At 43.0% G+C, this 20,382-nt stretch overlaps 1 protein-coding gene across 1 annotated transcript; it reads right to left on the bottom strand.

Moving 5' to 3' along the window:
- Positions 1 to 826: 826 nt before the first annotated feature.
- Positions 827 to 18,774, bottom strand: IL1R2 (interleukin 1 receptor type 2). Its single transcript, XM_004435864.3, has 8 exons — positions 18,639 to 18,774; positions 17,782 to 18,046; positions 12,240 to 12,420; positions 8,723 to 8,897; positions 6,536 to 6,598; positions 4,577 to 4,712; positions 2,946 to 3,088; positions 827 to 1,008 (listed from the first exon to the last, which is right to left on the bottom strand). The coding sequence occupies exons 1-8, from the start codon at positions 18,703 to 18,705 to the stop codon at positions 827 to 829; spliced, it is 1,212 nt and encodes a 403-aa protein (XP_004435921.2). The 5' UTR covers positions 18,706 to 18,774.
- Positions 18,775 to 20,382: the final 1,608 nt, after the last annotated feature.

The following is a 20,382-nucleotide window of genomic DNA, read 5'->3' as shown; positions in this document are numbered from 1 at the left end:
GCTCATTTATGAAGCTGAGTCTATTTCTCAGTTCACTAATATGTTCTAACATATATTTTTCTGACAGTCTATTCTTTTTGCGTGTGTGTGTGTGAGGAAGATTAGCCCTGAGCTAACATCTGATGCCAATCCTCCTCTTTTTGCTGAGGAAGACTGGCCCTGGGCTAACATCTGTGCCCATCTTCCTCTACTTTATATGGGACGCCACCACAGCATGACTTGACAAACAATGCATTGGTCCACGCCCAGGATCAGAACCGGCGAACCCTGGGCCACCGAAGGGGAGCGCACGCACTTAAAAGCTACGCCTCCTGGCCGGCCCCAGTCTATTCCATTTTAATTGCAATTTTTTGCGTCATCCTTTTGACAAAATTCAGCAATCCTGGCTGATTCTTCTTCTTCAGCATTTCTAAATCATTCTTTCCAGTCTCAAAATGAAATTTCATCTTCCCAAAAAGGCAAACTATGTCTTAACTATCTACGTATCTATAACACCTCCCACAGAGCTTACCCAGAATAGACTTTTAATACATTTTTGTTAAATGATGAATGAATGGATTTCAAAACTTGTTTAGATGTTTTCAACTCTTATTCAGGCCTAAGGGCCCCTCACTCTAAGGTCACAAGCAGCAGAGAGCTACTCATCCCACCCACACGCTCCACACTAGCTCCTGTCAATCTCCTAATAAACTGTACATTAATACTCAGTCCTTTACTACAAACCCACTATAAACACAGCAGCTTTGTTAAACAACTGAGGAAAAGAATCGAGTCCCTCAAAAAGGCAGAGGCACTTCCCTAAGAAAGGATATCGTTTGTATATGAATTATTTTATTTCCTTTATTTTACTTGCATAGGATTGAAAATCTTGATGGCCAGTCTTTAACGCAGTCAAACCATAGGCTTTTCCAGTTCTGTGTTTGCACCGACTGTGCGTCCATATTCCTCCCAAAACCAAGACGACCAGCGAAAGGGGGGCCAGTGCAATCTCCCAGGAGAATGTGGTGGCTGTTGGAAGAACAGAGTCACACCGCAGGTTGAACATTCTCTTACTGCCAAATAGCATAGTACAGTGCAGGTTTACAGAGAACAAAGGAAGTGGAGTTTGTTTTCCTAATAAATGTGCACTGATTTTCAGAAAGTATATCCCTTACACCAAGATCAAGGATATCTGAGAATGATATCTGTGGCAGTTGGAAAACAAGCAAAGTAGAACAAAAATCCACCGAGAGAAACAACATGGAGTGCGGGGCGGCTGTGAGGGTCTAATCTTGTCCCACCCACTGAGAAGTATGCAAGAAGATGTCATCTATTTGGGTCTCAACCAGCCAACTGTGACATGGCCAGGGTCAAATTTGCCCTTTTCCAATGAGCATGAGTGTCATGAAGATTAAATAAAGTAAAAAGAAAAAGAAAACAAGCTTTGAATAAAGGAGCTTTAGGTGTCAAGATTATTGCTTAGATCCAGCTATTTTATGTCCTACTCCTTGGTATCTCTGTGTTATGAAAATGTAGGAAGAGACTATGAATAAAAAGTTAACAAGTAAACACGAGAACATGAGTCTTATTAGACATATTGTTGATGAGGACAGAATTCTACCTATTTAAGCTACTATTTATCATAGTCTGTGTAGGCATCCAGGAATCAGCACAGTCTCAGACTATTTCTCCAGATGATTCTTACACCTTAAAATTCCACAAGGCTTAGAAATGAGTGAAGCTTCAATTTTCTGAGTAACCGTTTGGATGCACCTCTCGGTCCTGGTGCAGGCTTTCAGTTGTGCCCTCTGAGAGCAGTTATGGCCAACCCAGAGAAGGACGTGCAGGGACAGGGCTTGTCTTATAGAAATGTTTAGAGGTTCCCAGCATCAGGACAGGCAAACCATAGGTTCCTTCGGGTCACTAATCTGAACCCCTGCAGTGGATTCTGCTTTCTGTGGACTCCTCCATTTCCAAGTCTGTACCACAGCCAACTCTCTCAGGGACAGGATCTGAAACATCAGGCTTTGCATATATGTCCCAGGACAATGGTTCTCAAACTTCAGTATAAAAGGAGCTTGCTCAACTGCAGTCCTTGGCCTCACCCCAGGAGAATCCGACTGGGTAGATCTGGGGTGAGTCCAGGGATTTTTCAACTAGTGACTCAAGTGGATGATGCTGGTGGTGCACAGACCACAGGTGGAGAAAAGATGTGTTGTGTTGTCATTCTTTGCCCTGAGGCTTAACCAGACCCTCAGCTTTCCAGTTAAAAATGTCTGCAGCTGCCTCCCCAGAAAACATGGAGAACGTGGAGCAATTTGTGTTTGTTTGATTGCTGCAGACTGCCCAGAAGGCATGACTAGATTCCAGCCGGGGACCACTCTGGCTTGACTCTTTGTATCCTCTTGGGCTGTCAACAGATTATATTACCTGAGTGTCCCTTTCCTGCTCAGTACTTCAACATTAAGAAGAAACCAATTTGGTCCAAATGATAACACAGGTTTTTGTTTCTTTTTTAAATGTCCTTAAATGGGCACTAGGTTGACTTGGCTATAGTCTTGTACTATATTTCCTGTTGACTGACGACTTTGACCCTAAAGCTGCCCTGAGCCCTGGGTATCTCTCAGTCCCAGCTCCTAGAGGATGCAGTATCTCGACCTTGGGATAAAGAATGTCCCACCCTCCTCGAGGGGTCATGAAATCACAGTTTATCGTGGAACCATTGTATTTTTTTCCCAAAAATCAGCTTTCTATATAAATTTTTGTTTGAGTATAATCTCCCAAAGCCAGCATCCACCCTACAAAAAAAAATCATAAAAAATGAGAGATTTGCTTTCAATTACTCTCCACTAACAGGAAACACAAGGGCCCTCCTAAGTCAACATCTGGAAAACTAGTAGCTTCGTCTAGCATCCATAGAACATTCAACATGTTGTTTTCCTCTTCAATGTCCCCAAAACACATACCTTCTTTGACTGTGGTATGTAGCGTCTGAAAACTCAGTGCATTACGGGCAACACATTTAAAATCCGTGTTCAAATCCTCTCTTATGACTGTATCAAAAATCAATGGTACTTCAATGTAGTTCTCGTTATTTTCTGAGTATTCCCTGGGTGAGAAAATGTTTACTTAAACATGATGTATCAAATGCAGGCTCGTCTTTACAACATGGACATCCAAACATTTAATTAGGAGGATCCCTTGTACTTAGATTGATTTCGAGATTCATAAAGTTAGGAGAACTTGCCATTATAATTGTTACTTATTTGGGAGAATCCCTAAGCCTGTTCCTGAAGGTAGGAGAGACACTGAAGATGTTGGTCACTGTAATAGGACACTTGTTACAGGAAGAACTTGCAGGAGCCGGTTTAGTTTGGATAATGGAAAAATTCATTTTTTAAGGCCTTTGATGAACAAAGAACCAGCAGTGGGAATAAAAATGTCTAGTTTTGGAAAACTTGACTGTATCACCAATAAGTCATTTGACCATTGAAGGGGAGGGATTTTCCAGGAATCCAATCCTTTGCCGACTCGCACTCCGGAAACTCAAGTTCAGAGTGGAGGGCTGCAATCAGGCGGGGGATGGCTCTAGTCAGCATGACTGCCACTCGTAGTCACGGGAATCAGAAAATGCTTCACTGCTACCTATTGGTTTGAATAAAAGTATCATTGATGTGGATCCACTAAGACCATTTTTTTTTTTATCTATGGGAGAAAAATAGACTCCTTTAAGTAAACGTGTAGTACGAGTTAGTTGACATGAGGTGCATTACTCGTGCCCAAGTTTTTCGCAACAAAGACTCGCAAGCAAACAATTGTGCTAACCACACAAATTTTTATCTACGAAAGTGCATTCAGAAAGAACTTTTTAATAAGTCTTTCAAAAAAGACAAAAATTTGGCAAGCAAAAGTTCAGGCTAATTCAGAGTATTGAAACTGTAATTTTAAAAATACCTTATAATTGGGAACACTGAACAGTCTCCCTTCCTCATATACAAATGGTTCCCATTTGCAAGGTCTGATTGCTCTACTTTCAGAGTGAGAAAATATTTTCCAGAAATGAAAGCTTATGAGAACAGAATTCTTTCTTTCTTTTAGTATTAACCTTCCTTACAGACTGTGGCAGCCCCTAGTTCCCTGAGAAATAGAGAGGCCCCCAGACACCAAGGCTAAGTTTCAGAGTCTTTCTAAGGGTTTGTGAAAATGTTTGACACTCAGGCTGCAGAGTGGGGAGTGGAAATGTATTAACTCCAAAGGATTTTTAAAAAACCTGCAAAAATCAAGAAATAAATGTGTAATTAAATGGCTAGAAAATGCAACATCAATGCCAAGTTGTCAACTGCAACTCAACTCTTATGTAGTTATACAGAAAGTTTGATTCTCAAGAACAATTAATAATTCCTAGCAAAACTCAATTTTTAAAATTCTAAAAATCCAACTGTTTAGAATCAAAAAGCATTGTTAATGTGGTACATGTGTCATATTGATAGGTTGGCTATGACATTGTCTCTAAAAGGAGGAGTGGAGCCTACCGAGGGCTCACAACAGCTCTGCCCAGAAGACGCTTCTGAGCTGACACAGCTCCTGGCCCACTTACTGGCGCTGCCCCTCGGTCACGCGCCCTCCCAGGTAGGCACTGTCGATGGCGGTGTCGTTGGCCATCCACCACAGCTCCGTGGTCCACTGCGTGCCGGCTCCCAGAAACACCTTACACGGGATTACCAGTCTCGACCCTGCGTACGGCAAGACACGGAGCATGGAACATCAGAGCCAGCCGGGGAACAGGGTCACCCCCGCTCCTTGTGTCCATCAGCAAATCTGAGCACTGGACCCTTCGCCATTCTCCTCAAATACCCCTTGCTGGTCAATTCTTTTATTAGAAGGAAACTTAGCTCCCACAAACAATTCCATGCACATGGAGCATCAGTATTTACCAAGTGTCTCCAGTTCCTTCAACTGGTCTTCATGGGGGATGAAAGCCTGGAGGCAAGTGGCTTCCCCAAGGCCACTCAGCTCCTGCAGGGCATTCTGAATGCCAGGGCTGTCTTCTTCCACAATTTATTCTAGTTACCTCAAAAAACCCAGACTAACATGTGGATTCTTTCTCTTTGCCTCTTGCTGGCCTCAGTTCTCATGTTTCCCCTGGGAACTCTCCGTTCCCAGATCACGCTCATTTGGGATTAACCCTTTAAAAAGCCGCTGTATTTTATCTGAACGGTGCATTCTGCAGCTGTGCAACGTGATGGTACCAGGTTCCCCGGGCCTCAATCACTGTAAGTTATATTTTTTAAGTCACTAAAGGGGAGGAGGGGGAAAAAATGAACACATCTGTCCCATTTGTTTCTTCTTCCTGGGCGATATGCCTCCCTGTGCTATGTCTTGGAATGCACTTGGCCCCCTTCAGGCTCCGAATGCCAGTTCTTCTCGCCGCTTCACTGCCCCTTATGACCTTAGGGACATCTCAGCCAAAAGCAGCCCACTAAATCCAGCCTCATGTGACTCTGTTACATAGGGCAGTGCATTCAAAGCAACAGGGTGGGAAACGCAGCCCCAGTCGGCGAGGGAGCACCAGTCAGCACAAACTCATGTCCCCACTTCCCCAGGTTTCCAGGTGGTTGTTCCGAGACCCAAGGCAACTGCTAGAACTCTTAGCAACTCACATGCCAGGCAGGAAAATCCCAGCATCCACACCGAAGCCCTCCTTCTGTGGCCACCAATTAAAACTTAAAATATAAGCCCAATACCAAACAGCAGAGAGAGAGAGCTAGGACTCTGCAGCCAGGGTTTAATTAATGAGCATAAGACCTAAAAACCATTATACAAAAACAAACACATAGAAAAGGTAGAGGCTTCACAGACACACAGGCCTGAGTCTGGACCCCAGCCTGACACAAGTGTGGCTTTTTGACTGTTGCTGAGCCACCATGACCCCCTGGGCAGCTTTTCCTTCTGGAAAATAGGAGAAATAAGACTTTTTTGCGGGATGGATGTTGGGATTGAATGGCATCGCGTTTGACATAGTAATGTTCAGCAAGGAACCATGTGCTGCTGAGACGGCCCACGTCACAGTGGGGTGAAAAACGGGAAACCCTGTCAATCATTTTCGGCACCCCACTGACTAGCCACCCAGCTATTTCAGCAGCAAGAAACTACCTCTGCGGGGCCAGCAGTGGCAGGGCTGGCCTCACTTTACAAACGGAGTCTCTGGGAACTGCTGAGTGTCAGCCAAGTTTTGGTAAAGTGAATTATTTTAAATATACTACAGGTGCTGGCTATGTAAGGGACTCACCCCTTAATCTTTTCATACAGTTACTAACTGCCACCAAAATGTTCAGATTTGTACATACGGATTTTTGTAGGTAGAGTTTTCATAAAGAAAAGTATACCTGTTTTCAAACAATGCCATTTCTAACAACTCTTGACAAAGGGAATGTTCCCTCCCATTTGTTATCTCAGCCTCTCATGCTGAGGTCTCCACCCAGACACCCTGCACACCAATGGGGCAGGGGCAGTCAGCAGACACAACCCCATGGTTGCACAGTCCTTGCAGCCTTACCCAGTGAAGCTAATATGGTCTGGAGCGGGGAGATAATCACGGGCACCGTCTCCTCTCTTTTTTCTGAGAAAGATACGAGAAAAAGAGATTCAATTAGGAAAGCCTTCATTTCAAGCTGAGGTTCAAGTTCCATTGTTTAGCTAATTAACTAAGTTATCCTTCACAGTCTGGCCAGCCATCGTGAGAGCCGGCCTTTGTCTGGCGAAGGAAACAGCCTCTCCACAAATTGAGCATCTTTGGCCAATGCATTTCCCAGAAGAGAGATTACTGGAAAAGGCCACAATTAAACACACATTCTGCTGACAGCAGTTTTTTGCTCTACGATAAGCAATTAACCATTCCTTTCCCTGGCTTCATGGATAAATTCTTAATAGTGACATTCATGATGTCCACAGGACAGGTTTTACTCCAAGGTCTACTTGCCCTAAAATCTCCCCCTCCACTCCACCCCAGTTTCCCCAAGTGTCTGCCACAGAATACTGAAGAATTACCCCCCAAAAAAGGCACAGGGGCTTGGGAACCACCAGTCTGTAACGCTAACCCCACACTGAGAGAGAGATATGGTGACCCAGCATTGGCCACTAGATCTTGTTAACTGAGGACTTTAACTATGGGGAGGCAGAGTTGGATCTCTGGGGAATCGGAACCCAGCTCCCCAAGAGGCAGGTCTCCCAGCAGCTTGAAGAAACTGGCACCTGAATTGGAGCAAAAAGGATGGCTGGGGGTGGGCAAAGGGCTGCTCGTCTCCACAACTGCTTGCCCATGCTCACGTCTTCCGCTAAAGAGCATTTGGAAACCCTAATATGAGTAAGCGTCAGGAAGCATCACAGTAGAGTCTAAGGAGCAGGGGCTTCTTGCCCATGACCAGGAGCCTTTTCCTCCCCTCACAACCCCATGGCTGCCACACAGAGGCCGGAGCGACGGAGAGGGGAGAAAGAAGCCTCAAGGACTAGGTCTGTCAGTGGTTCTCACACTTGAGGATGCATCAGCACAGGGGCTTGTTCAACACAGACTGCTGCGCTCTCCACCCCCAGCCCCGCGGCTATCAGGTCTGGGATGGGGCCTGAGATTTTGTATGTCTTAGTGAGTGCCCAGATGATGCCGCCCTGCTGGCCCGGGCCCACCCTTTGAGGACCCCTGAGATACAGTGTGATCACAGCACAGTATAACATGTAGGTTGGCCGCCCCCTAGTGTTCCTGTGTGGTATCACATGAACAGGATAATTAGGGGCCCCTTGCAAGTCACAGGAAGTCTTAGTGATTCCCTGGGGGGCAACAGGCAGTTGATATGAATGCATCCTCGCAAGACAGTAAAAGAAATATAATCCAGAGATTTCAGTTCAGGGCAGATACGATTTTCCCTGTGGTAAAACTGAATCTCTGGATTCTCTGTGAGAAAAAAGTTAGTCTTTTTCCCTCATAGACCAATTATTTAACCTTAATATACTTCCAAAGCTCTCTGAATTGCCCTTAAAGGACTCCAATTGTGCAGTCGTTCAGTATATAAAATAAAGATAAGCGGCATAGTCTCCAGGGCAGAGTCCAGGATGTAAACACTTCTATGCCCCTTGTACCCAGCGTGATATCCAGCATGGAGGAGGTATGGAGGAAAGGCTGAGCAAATTTTAAGTACTAATAGATACTGTTCGCAACATTATTTTCAAGTAGAACTCATTTAAACCAAGGAGAGTACTCACTATTTGAAATCCTGGTTTCAAGGGCAACTAGACACGCCTTGGGGAAGACCAAAAAAGGGCAATTTTTACTAGATATGCCAATGCATAGCTTTCTAACTGAAAAATCCAATAAAAACCTAGTATCCTAGAATTATACGTAAAGTTATGGCAACTACATTCTGATGGCTGGCCTTGGAGGTGCAAACCTTCCAAAGGGGTTTTCCAAGGAGACCTTCCAAGTGAACTATTGTCTGGCCCCCTCTAGTGGTGTGCTGTAGCCTCAGACTTGGAACCTCATCAACTACCCGGGGATCCGCCTTTCCTCATAATACGTAACACCCTGCTTTCTACCTCACACACGTCTTATTAGCCTGATGCTTTAGGAGAGTTGATGTAATTGTTTTCCTTTCATCCCAAAGACACTCAAGGAATTCTATGTGAACCCTAATTTGTTCTTTGCTTGCTTGTTATCAACCCAGGTTGGAGAGGTACCTTGATGGCAAGTACTTACTCTTGACGCGGAGTTCGACATTTCTAGTGACGTTGAATCGTGTGCCGTTGTGAGTCAACGTCATGACACAGCTGTAGTAGCCTGCATCCTCCACAGATACGTTTTGTACCAGTAAGCGAGGGGTTCCCCTCACGCTCAGAAACTTCTCGTTGCCTTGATCCAGAAGGACAGAATCCTTAGGGGAAATGTGTGTCAAAGTTACACTATATACTAATTTATATCTCAAAAGCTATGAATAGCATCAGTATTGTCAGTCATTGTTGAATTTGCAACCCAAGAATTGCATTTACTTTGCAAATGTTGGACTTTGGATATAATTTCAAACTGTATTTTTAGGAGAGGGAATTTGCTAACACATGAAACAAAATTTGCTGGATTTGTTGAAATACAGTGTTTAAAGCACATTTGTTTAAGCACTGTGGGGAAAAAAGAAACTCTCTCTTCTTTGACAAAGTAGGCCATTTAAAATACAAACTTATTTACGGCCGAAGAGTTGCCTATAGGCCTCAGGAAACATCCCAGGAGGAGTACTATTACGTAGTCCCAGTGACTCGGAAAACAATGTTCAGAAGAGATGACATTGGAGTAATTACTTTAAAAATCATTTCAACTTTAGGAGTCAGTAGAAATGAAGAAAAACTTGTAAGAACAAAGTAAATGTGGGAAAGGAGGCCACACTTTTTCATATGGATGGCAGGTACTGTGGCTTCTGCAGAATAGACCCTCAAGAGCAAGGCCTCCAATAATACAGAAAAAGCTGAATGGGATTTAAGAAAACATCCTAACGAGCACAAAATGTTCTCAGGAACATCACTTTCAAAACCATGATGATCAAAAGCTTGCAATAGTCAAATATAACATTGAGTCATTTCAGAATCTTACTCTGAATGGGAACACAGACATAACTAGAATAGTTTGTCAGCCACATGGCTCATAAAGTATTACTTTACAATATATGTAATTAAAAGGAGAGATTTTATTGTTCCTAACATGAGTGGTCAAATATGAAAAATGCCACATAAGGCCCATCATCACAGTCGTTCCAAGGCCCGTGAGCCACCAGGGCGCCCTGCATGGCCGTGTGTGTGGGGCCTGGTTAGAGTCTTGGCCTCACCATCTACCAGCTGTGCGACCTTGGGCAAATTCCTTACATTTCTGTATCTCCGGCTCCTAATCTGTAAAATGGAACTATTAAGAGTCCCCACATCATTGGGGTACAAGTCAGGGAGTTTAGCACAGACGTGTACACAGTAGGAGTAATGATCAGCTCAGTAATGATTAGCATCATTATGAAGGGAACAGCTATTATTAAGCACCACCATGATCCCCTGGTCTGTCCATATTTATTGGGCACCATTTATATGTCAAGCACTGCACCAGGTGCTTCATATACAGCACTCCATCTAATCTTCAAAACAGTCCCAGGCAGTGGGAGTGACCAGGTGCCATTTTGCAGAGAAAACAGGTTCAAGAGGGGAAATAGCTCGGCCAAGGCTGCACGACAGGTAAACGAGGGAACAGGGTTTCAAACTCGAGCTGTGCTCTTTCCTCTACAGGTAAAACCTCTCCCCTGTCCTCCTCATGCGCTTCCTAAACCAGGAGAGAACTCATTCCCCAATGCGGCTGGCTCACTCATAGGAGCTGGCTTCTTTCCTCTACTTTCTGGAAATCATTGAAAAGTTTCCAATATTAAATTGATAGCTTATATTATATATCTTGAAGTTATAATACCAGTCAACTGGTTAACCTAGTCTTTTTTTTTTTCTGAAGAGGCACATTTTAATAATTATGACAAAATTGTAGACAATGTTGATTAAGATTATATTGGAAAATTAAGTGTGTATAGATTGAGGAATGACACATATATTTCTTAAGTTAAAGCAAGTTCCTCGCTTTTTTTTTTTTACAGAGTGGAAATATCTTTAATGCTTTTGCTGATTAGCAAAGTAGTACAATATTGTAAAAAAAATGTAATACTGACTTATAAAAAGTAGAAACTGACGGTCCTTTTTTATTCCCAAAACACATTTTATCATTTCAGTTTATATTCCTCCAGATTATTAAATACATGTAACCATATTTTTATATGAATCGGAGATACGACACATACCATTTAAAGCCTTTTAAATACTGTAACAAAACTGTATATATCTTTCCATGTTAATATATATAAAATTATCTCATTTTTGGGCCGGCCCCGTGGCTTAGCGGTTAAGTGTGCGCGCTCTGCTACTGGCGGCCGGGGTTCGGATCCCGGGCACGCACCAACGCACCGCTTCTCCGGCCATGCTGAGGCCACGTCCCACATACAGCAACTAGAAGGATGTGCAACTATGACATACAACTATCTACTGGGGCTTTGGGGGAAAAAAAAGGAGGAGGATTGGCAATAAATGTTAGCTCAGAGCCAGTCTTCCTCAGCAAAAAGAGGATTAGCATGGTTGTTAGCTCAGGCCTGATCTTCCTCACAAAAAAATTTTTTTAAAAATTAAATTAAATTAAAAAAAATTATCTCATTTTTGTAAATAGTTATGTGATATTCCACCATTCCCATGTGAGGAAATTAGTTTAACCAATTCCTAATGGTGAACATTCTCTTGTTTCTAATATCTTATAATCAATGCTGCAGTAAACATGTTAGAACTTAGTGTTATATATACCTGTCTCATTATTCCCATATAAGTTTTTTAAATGAACCTAATTCTTGATTAAAGGGTTAATTTCTATCAATGATTAACCAAATAACTATACTTTTCAATATCAATCTATGGTGTGTATCAGGGGTCGGCACACTTTTTCTGTAAAGGGCCAGAGAGTAAATATTTTAGGCCTGCAACCCACAAAGCCTCTGTTCAGCTATTCAACTCCGCCACTGCCGTGCACGAGCACGGAAACAATGAGCGCGGCCGTGTTCCAGTCAATCATTTATGGATACTGAATTTTGAATTTTATATCATTTTCACATGTGATGAAATATTATTCTCCCTTCAATTTTTTTAACCATTTAAAGAAGTGAAAACTCTCCTGAGCTTGTGAGCCGTACAGCAACAGGTGGCAACTCAGTTCACCCGCACCTGGTCTACACAAGTGATCTGATGACAGGATTTATTCAACCAGGCAAGAGAACAAATTGTGTTGATATTTACTCCTTTAATCCAAAGGTTAATTATCATGTGCTTTTAAAAAACTCCATTGATATGTGTATAAAGTTGTTAAATAAACTAGCAGTTTTTTCTAAATTTTTATAGACAAATGACAGAGTAAAAAGTATTTTCTTCAGGTGTTATTTACTCTGGATTCTTTTTATATTCTGTCTTCTCAAATCATTATTCTGAGGACCCTTACCCAAGCCACATAAGAATTAATGGAAGACATTAATCATGGCCCTTTTTTAATTAACTGGTTTAAAAAAACCAGAAATATAAAAGTGAATTTTTGTCTTCAGAATGGATATTTTATGTCTTTCCTACGGCTAGTAAAATACATTGTTATTAAATGGCAATTTTTAAAGATATACCTTGTACCACTGAACCTTCATGTCAGTTTTGTCATGGACGAATTCACTCAGCTCAGGGCAAACCAATGATCCAGAGGTTGACAAGGTTAGAATTTGCGGGTATGAGATATAAGTCAGGGCAGCTTCTGTCTTCTCAAAAACCCTGAGCTCAGTGGACATTTCTTCACAGTAAGAAGCATTTCTGATTTAAAAGGGAAAAAAAAGATAATAAATGGCGAGATAAAATAAAAGCAAAACTAAAAGAAATTAGGAGTAATTTCCTCAGTCCCACTAAATTCTGCGTCCTGCATTTTCTCGATTAGTATTGCAATACTTCTGTCCCGGATCCTTTTGAATCCTTGGGGGACAAAAAAATTACCACATCAGAATTATTGTATAGAAAAGGTGATGTATTCTGCTTTTTTCCCCAAGGACCCTGCTCAAGCCTGATTTCAGCACCATGGAAGGCCAGTAAGAAATTCCCAAGCACTCTTCAAAATGGCCTAAGCTCCTCCAGGTTCTGGGGGCCCTTGAGCACAACCCCAACATGCTCCAATGTCCTCCTCCAGGGAACCACATCCGAATGGAGAGATTGTTTCCTAAGAGCCGCTGTTTCCATATAAAGAAAATTTCCTTTACTTCTTTTGGGAATCATTTACCGAAGTCAAATTTCAGAAAACTGCTGAGAACTTCGTGGAAGATCGATAAAAGACTTTTGTAAAACTGCGTGGGAGAAATTAACTTGGTAAGTTTGGTTTTTATTTTTTTTTTTTTGGTTGGCCTACCTATAATCTCACTATCGTAATTCTATCAAGACCGTAGAACTGAGAAAAGAGCAGAGGCAAAACGCTGATAGAAACATGGATGAAATGGCAGGAAGGACAGAGGATATGAATTAAAATTATTTTTTTAAGTATAAAACATAAAAATATAATTACCTCAGCTAAGTTCCTGGTTACCTAATAAAGATAGGACATCCACAGAGACAATGAGAATGTGTGTTGTATAAGAGGAGGTGGGGGCGGAGAGGAACTTGCACAGCAAAATGTAGAACAATCTATATCCAAAGAAGAAACAATGTGAAAAATATACGTGAAAGAAATAAGTGATAAAAGCTTACTACCTGAAAGTAAAAAGAATTAATTCAAATATGTAAGGCCAATATCTATATTATATTTCACATCTGGTTGTAAAAAGGAAAAAGATTTACAAACATTTTATATACAAAGAAATGCAGAAAGTTAACTGTCACCTTGAAAAGTGCATAATCTCACTACAAGCTGAAGAAACATCCATGAAGACAAAGCCTAAACCACAGTGGACACCTGGAGGTGGTGATCCCGGCAGCCAGCTCAGAGTGAGGAGGTGCATGCCAGGCCTGTGCTGGCTGCTCTACAGACATTATTGCACTTATTCTCCAACCCTATGAGGTAGGAATTATTATTATATCATTTTTGAATGAGGAAAATTAGGTATCCAAAAATTAAGCAATTTCCTAAGAGTGTGTAGCTACTAAGAGGTCAAACCAAGGTTGGAAGCCCAGTAGGGCTGTGGGAAAACCTGTAAATGAGAGCAATATCCTCAGAAATTAAGCTTATTAGACATATCAAGAGTTACAAACCTGCTCACGTTATCAATCTGGTAATTCCCCTTGGGCAAGACACTCCACAAAAATAGCTCAAAAGAAAGATAGTTGGGGAGTAATTTGATCACCAGTCATATTCCCCACGTTGTGGGGCATCCCCACAGCAAAGGGGTGGTGGCCATTAGTGCTGTTCACCAAATGTATCTAATTCTCCCCATCCTGACCACACCATGGGATTACGTGTCCTGGACCCGCTGTGGGTGGGTGCAGTTATAGGATCCTTTCTAGTCGATGAGTTATACGTGTGTCACCTCTACACCAAAGTTTTAACAGCCAGGAGAGACCCTCCGGAGCCTGTTTCCTTTTGGTGCAGCGACCAACAATATTTGAGATGACAATCGTTCCTTCAGTGTCTGGGTCCCTGAGTGTCATGGGCTCGTGGCCTGTGTGATAAACATGCCTTATTGTTTTAAGCTACTGAGATTTGGGGGCTGTTTGCTTCAGTAGCATTGCCTTGTCCACCCTGATTGACAGAAAGGCCGTGTGGGTTCTAGATCACAAAGTTATAAAAATCACAGGAACAGGGCAGTTTCATGCCCTCTAACTAAATGCCAGAGGGTATTATGGCAACTGCTGGTGATGCTCACGCTATTAGAACCCAGTCTTAGAGCTGGAAGAGAGTTTAGAGATCAACCAGGTAAACTTTCCCACACACGAAGAAAGCTTAACCCACATTGGGATTTCCACTGCCCCCGCAATCTCAGATCTCTTTTTTTCTACAAGCATAGAAAATAAAATAAGGGTATTAGGCACAATTTTTTTAACTGGGTATAAAAACAAACTTTAAGACAAATACAACTCTACTCACGTCTCCCTGATTCTTGTACCTCAGTAGTCCATAAGTATTGCCTTTTGGGAAAGAAAGGGCAATTCTATGTATACGTTGACCACCTACTATGGAGCTCCTCACACCAGATCCTTCACATGCTGTGACTTCACAGAACCTCTCAACAAACCTCTTTACAGAGGAGAAAACTGAGGTCCATAAATGTCAAGGAATAACATCAAGGAACGCCAAGGTCCTCCCAGACAGAAATGAGAGGACTGAGAGTCACATCCATATCATTGTGACTCAAAATTCCATTCTTTTTCTGCCACACTATTAAGTTTTTCTAGTAGTGCTCCTTAGAAAAAACTAAAATTTTTTACACTAAAAAGGAAACAAAACTGTGTATTTATAGCCATTGTAAAATCAGACATCCACATTTCCCTGATACAGAAATAAGAAATTGCTTGCCTGCTTCCTAGGCAGGGTTCACTGACAGGACTGGAGACACACACGTGCCATCCAGGAATGGGGCTGATGCTGTCTGAAATTCTCCCATTCACCAGTAATTCCTCTGTGCTAAGAATGTCACTTTCTTTGGTTCTCTTTCTAAATGTAAATATTCGTGTTTATAGTTTCTCTTTAAATCAGATGAGTTTATGAAGTCTGGAGAGACTCTATAGCTGGCTGGTAGAAGGAGTGAGCAGAGCCTTGGAGAGGGATAGAGGCAGCAGCTGAAGAGAGAAGGCCAGGAACACTATTTCCCAATGAGATCAACAGTCTGCCCTAATCCTTTCAGAAGAACTAAGCCAGGAAATTATTAAGATCGCCAACACTAGGCACACAACTTTCTCCTTCAAGAAGCAGCAAGATATGCCAAGACCATTCAATGGGCAAAAGACAGTCTTTGCAACAAAAAGTTTTAGGAAAACTGGATAGTCACATGCAAAAGAATGAAGTTGGACCATTACTTTACCCCATACATAAAATTTAACTCAAAATGGATCAAAGATCTAAACATGAGAGTTAAAACTAGAAAATTTCTTAGAAGAAAACACAGGGGGAAACCTTCATGACATTAGATATGGAAATGATTTCTTGGATCTGACATCAAAAGCACAGGCAACCGAAGAAAAAAATAAATAAATTGAAACTCATCAAAATTAAAAACTTTTATGCATCAAAGGATGTTATCAACAGAGTAAAAAGGCAACCTATGGAATGGGAGAAAATATTTGCAAATCATATCTCTGGCAAGGAATTGATATCCAGAATATACAAAGAATTCCTACAACTCAAAAACAAACAAACACCTCAATTAAAAATGGGCAAAGGATTTGAATAGAAATTTCTCCAAAGAAGATACACAAATAGCCAATAAAGCACACGAAAAGACGCTCAACATAATCAATCATTAGGGAAATGCAAATCAAAACCACAATGATATACCACTTCACACTCATTAGGATGGCTATTATCCCACCCCCCGCTCCCCCAAAAAAACAGAAAATAATGTGTTGGTGAGGATGTGGAGAAATTGAAACCCTTGTACATTGCTGGTGGGTGTGTAAAATGGTGCAGCCACTGTGGAAAACAGTATGATGGTTCCTCAAAAAATTAAATGTAGAATTACCATCTGGTCCACTAATTCCACTTCTGGTATATACTCAAAAAAATTGAAAATAGAGACTTGAACAGATTTTTGTACACCCATGTTTATAGCAGCATTACTCACAAGAGCCAAAAAGCAGAAGCAACGTAAGTGTCCATTCGTAGATAAATGGATAGCCAAAATGTGGTATATACATACAACAGAATATTATTCAGCCATAAAAAGGAAGGAAATTCTGACACATACTACAACACGGATGAACCATGATGACATGCTAAGTGAAATAAGCCAGCTGCAAAAGGACAAATACTGTATAATTCCACTTTAGGAGCTGATAGGGACAGAAAGTAGAATTGCGGTTGCCAGGAGCTTGGGGGAGAGAGAAATGAGGAGTTGCTGTTCCAAGGGTACAGAGTTTCGGTTTGGGAAGATGAAGAGCTCTGGAGCGGATGGTGGTGATAGTTGTACAACGATGTGAATGTACTTACAACTAAATTGCACACTTAAAAGGGGTTAAATGTTCAATTTTATGACATGCATATGCTACTACAGTTAAAGAAAAAAAAGCGACAGAACAGAGACCAGACCCCATGTCAGGAGCTGTGGGTTCCGGTGTCACTCACCACCTGGGGGATCTTTATAAGTGAGCTTGGTTCCCTCACATGGCCAATAAACAGTTGGATTAACTTAGTCCTAAAGTCTCATCCAGGTTTCAAATTCTATTCAGTGTTCTATATCTATTTCTGTGTCCATGTGGATTCAGCAGTGAACAAAACAGTGACCACATCCCTGTCCTCCTCCAGGGTAGACAAACGTTAAATACACAAACACATATACATGTGTCAGATGAAGAAAAACAACAGCAGGGTAGGAAAGACAGTGATAGAAGTGCTGCTTTAGGGGCCGGCCCCGTGGCCTAGCGGTTAAGTGCGCGCGCTCTGCTACTGGCGGCCCAGGTTCAGATCCTGGGCGCGCACTGACGCACCGCTTGTCCGGCCATGCTGAGGCGGCGTCCCACATACAGCAACTAGAGGGATGTGCAACTATGACATACAACTATCTACTAGGTCTTTGGGGAGAAAAAGGAAAAAAAAAAAAAAAAGGAGGATTGGCAATAGATGTTAGATCAGGGCTGGTCTTCCTCAGCAAAAAAAAAAAGGAGGATTGGCAATAGATGTTAGCTCAGGGCTGGTCTTCCTCAGCAAAAAAAAAAAAAGGAGGATTGACATGGATGTTAGCTCAGGGCTGATCTTCCTCACAAAAAAAAAAAAAAAGAAGTGCTGCTTTAGATAAAGTGGGGAGCACAGCCCTCTCCAAAGGCTGACATGTGAGCAAAGACTTAAATGAAGGGAGAGAGCAAGCCATGAGGACATCTAGGGAAGGCTCTCGGGTAGGAGGTATTTCAGGAACAGTGAGGAGGACGTACAGTGGAGTCTCACATGTACACTGGATTTCGAAGCCCAGGGCATCACTGAAGAACTGTGCAAGAGTCTATTCTGCAAGGAGCCCCACTCCCCACCCTCGTCCCAGAGGGGCTCACCTGACAGTGCAGATGTAGGTGCCGGAGTCCCCCTGCAAGGCTGGCAAAATCCAGAGAGCACTGTCCTGGACCCACATTCGTGTCTCTCCTTCCCCTGGAAGCATCCTCGCAGAACCATTTTTATACCATGTCATGTTGACATGAGGGCGGGCAGAGTCCAACGACCTATGCCATGCCAGGGGGCACCTGAGGACCACAGGCTCCCCTTCCACCATGAAGTCGATCTTGAAATGCCTGCCAAGAAACCGGCAGTTTCCTGCAGCCGCTAAAGGACAGAGAGACCACAGTCAGGCTTTGGGTCCCAAACTTCCCTTTGATGGGCACATCTGAAGAAGCCACATGCCCCCAACGAAGTGGCCTGCCCCCTGGGGGCCCCATGAACCTCCTGTTACAGTGATTTCAAAACTCCCAAATAACAAGGAGTTTAGGGCTGCTGTCAATTTCGATTTACATTTTGTCGGAAAAGTCAAATCAGGTTCACATGGTGATGAAAACAATGATTAAAAAGTTTGGCAATATTTTTCACTTGTTGACTCCTTCTCATTAAAAGTAGATCTCGGCTGAATTCAGATAGAAAAAGAACTCAGTTTCGACAGGACGTGGAGTTCACATCCAGAGGCTCCTTTTGTCAAGCGTAAACGTGCCACTTCTTTGGTTCGTTCCTTTGGCAGGAATGACCGATGCCCAGAGCCACACAGGGCAACTGAGGAGATGGGCGAGAGGGAGCATTTGGCACTCACCAAGGGTGAGTGTCCACACCTTGCTTTTTGATGACAACAAAACCTCCCCAGATAAACAACTGCTTTCCCAGAGAAGCTGCAGGCAAGACTCGTCCAGCAGAAAGACTCTCTTCTTACCTGTGCGCTCCTCAGGCTGAATGGTGAAGGCAGAAACACCCAGCATCAACGTGTACAAGATGTACATTGTTCTCAACAACTTCTGGAGGACCCAGGAAGTGGGGATCTCAGGTCCAACACCCCATAGCCTAGAGGAGGAGACAGAGGGGTCACCAGGAGCCACAGACACCCAAAGAGAGAACCCCTTGAAGGTGGTCCCAGGGGCAGATTCTGGAGGCGTCACCTGATGATGGAAACCTTTTTACCTAGATTTTTCAACAAAAAAACTCAAAATTTTTGGATTTGTTCCTCTACGGCTATATTCACTGAACAGGCCTAACACCGAATCCCTGGAGCACGGACAAACTCTCTTGGAATAGGGCTGCGTGTCCTAAGTGTCTCTCTCTCTCTCCTGAAGAGCTCTTCAGCATTCCCTGCCCCTTGGCCTGAGATGCTCTGTCCTCAGCTAAGGCCACGGCTCGGATCCTCTCTTCCTTCAGGTCTTTGCTCAAACATCACTCCTGGTGAAGTCTTCCCTGACCTTCCTGTGTAAAATTGCACCACCCTTCTGCCCCAATACTCAATATTTTCCCTTCCTGCTCTCTCACTCCCGCTCTTTCCTTTCCTGCTCTCTCACTCTCTATGGCACTCATCGACCACGTCTCCTCTTTCCAGAATGTAACTCCATGTGCACAAGGATCCTATTTCATTTTATTCACAGTTATGTCCCTAACTCCTATTTGTCGAATGAATGAATGAGCGAGTGAATCATTAGACATCAAAATGTCCTCGTATTTTACCGGTCAAAGAACTTTTCCTACAGTCCTTATGGATTAACTCTTATTTTACATACAATGCTGACATACGCTGAGGGATTCTAGATACTGCTAACTCTCTGGTCTAGAGCATCCCACAGGAAATAAGGGAATAACTTACACAAGTTCATGAAGCATTTCTCCCCACAAACCTCCCCAAGACTGGAGTGTCAGATGCCTCTGTATCTCCCTGTAGTCTCTCTCACACTATATCGCAATTGCCTATTGTGTCGGCTAGCCATTGCCACAAGAATACTGCTTAACACACCACCCCAAAACGGAATGGTTGTAAAACAATAATCTTCTATTCTCGCTCACAAGTTGGTGAATCAGATGGCGGTTGGCTGACCTAGGTTAAGCTGGGTTACACTTGGCTCCAAGCTTCAGGTGGGATCCAAGTCAGCTCCATGTGTCGCTCATCCTTGTTGGAACAGTGACTTCCTGGGAGATGATCTTCTCATGTGATGGCAAAAGCACAAACAATGTGGGCAAAAGCCCTCGAGGCCTTGCTCAGAACTAGCTCACTCCTGTCTGCCCACATTCCATTGGCCAAAGCAAGTCACGTGGCCAAAGCTGCCATCAGTGGGGTGGGAAAATATCCCCACCTCTAGTGGGAGGAGCTACAAAGTTACACCAGGAGGGGAAAGAAATGGGAGCAGGCATGCCACCCACCACACCTGTTTCTTGTCTGGCTTCCCATGGGTGGGGACAGCCTTGAGGTCAGAGGCCCAGTCTTATTCACAGCTCTCATGGCCTACATGGTGCCCAGTCCCAGAAAGTATCAGGGAATATTTATGATTGAAAGTCTACCAGAGAGTTGGGAGTGATGAATAAATCCCGAAAAAAAAATCCCAACCATCATCCGTCCCCCATTTCCTCGAAGGAGTTTGACTTGTTCCCTGTTCCTGGAACAGATATCATTCTGAATGGCTCACAGTAAATCCAGATGG

This window comes from Ceratotherium simum, chromosome 40 (assembly GCF_057802395.1).
Source record: "Ceratotherium simum simum isolate JZ-2026a chromosome 40, ASM5780239v1, whole genome shotgun sequence".
Classification (NCBI taxonomy): domain Eukaryota; kingdom Metazoa; phylum Chordata; class Mammalia; order Perissodactyla; family Rhinocerotidae; genus Ceratotherium; species Ceratotherium simum.
This window is presented reverse-complemented; position numbering and strand designations above follow the sequence as displayed.

Excerpts from the sequence above, each read along its gene's own strand:
- IL1R2 (XM_004435864.3), bottom strand. The coding sequence starts at position 18,705 with ATGTACATCTTGTACACGTTGATGCTGGGTGTTTCTGCCTTCACCATT. Across the intron at positions 12,421-17,781 it reads ACCTACATCTGCACTGTCAG|AAATGCTTCTTACTGTGAAG; the intron begins GTGAGCCCCTCT and ends CTTTTAAATCAG. Across the intron at positions 8,898-12,239 it reads TGAAGGTTCAGTGGTACAAG|GATTCTGTCCTTCTGGATCA; the intron begins GTATATCTTTAA and ends ATTTCCCCTAAG.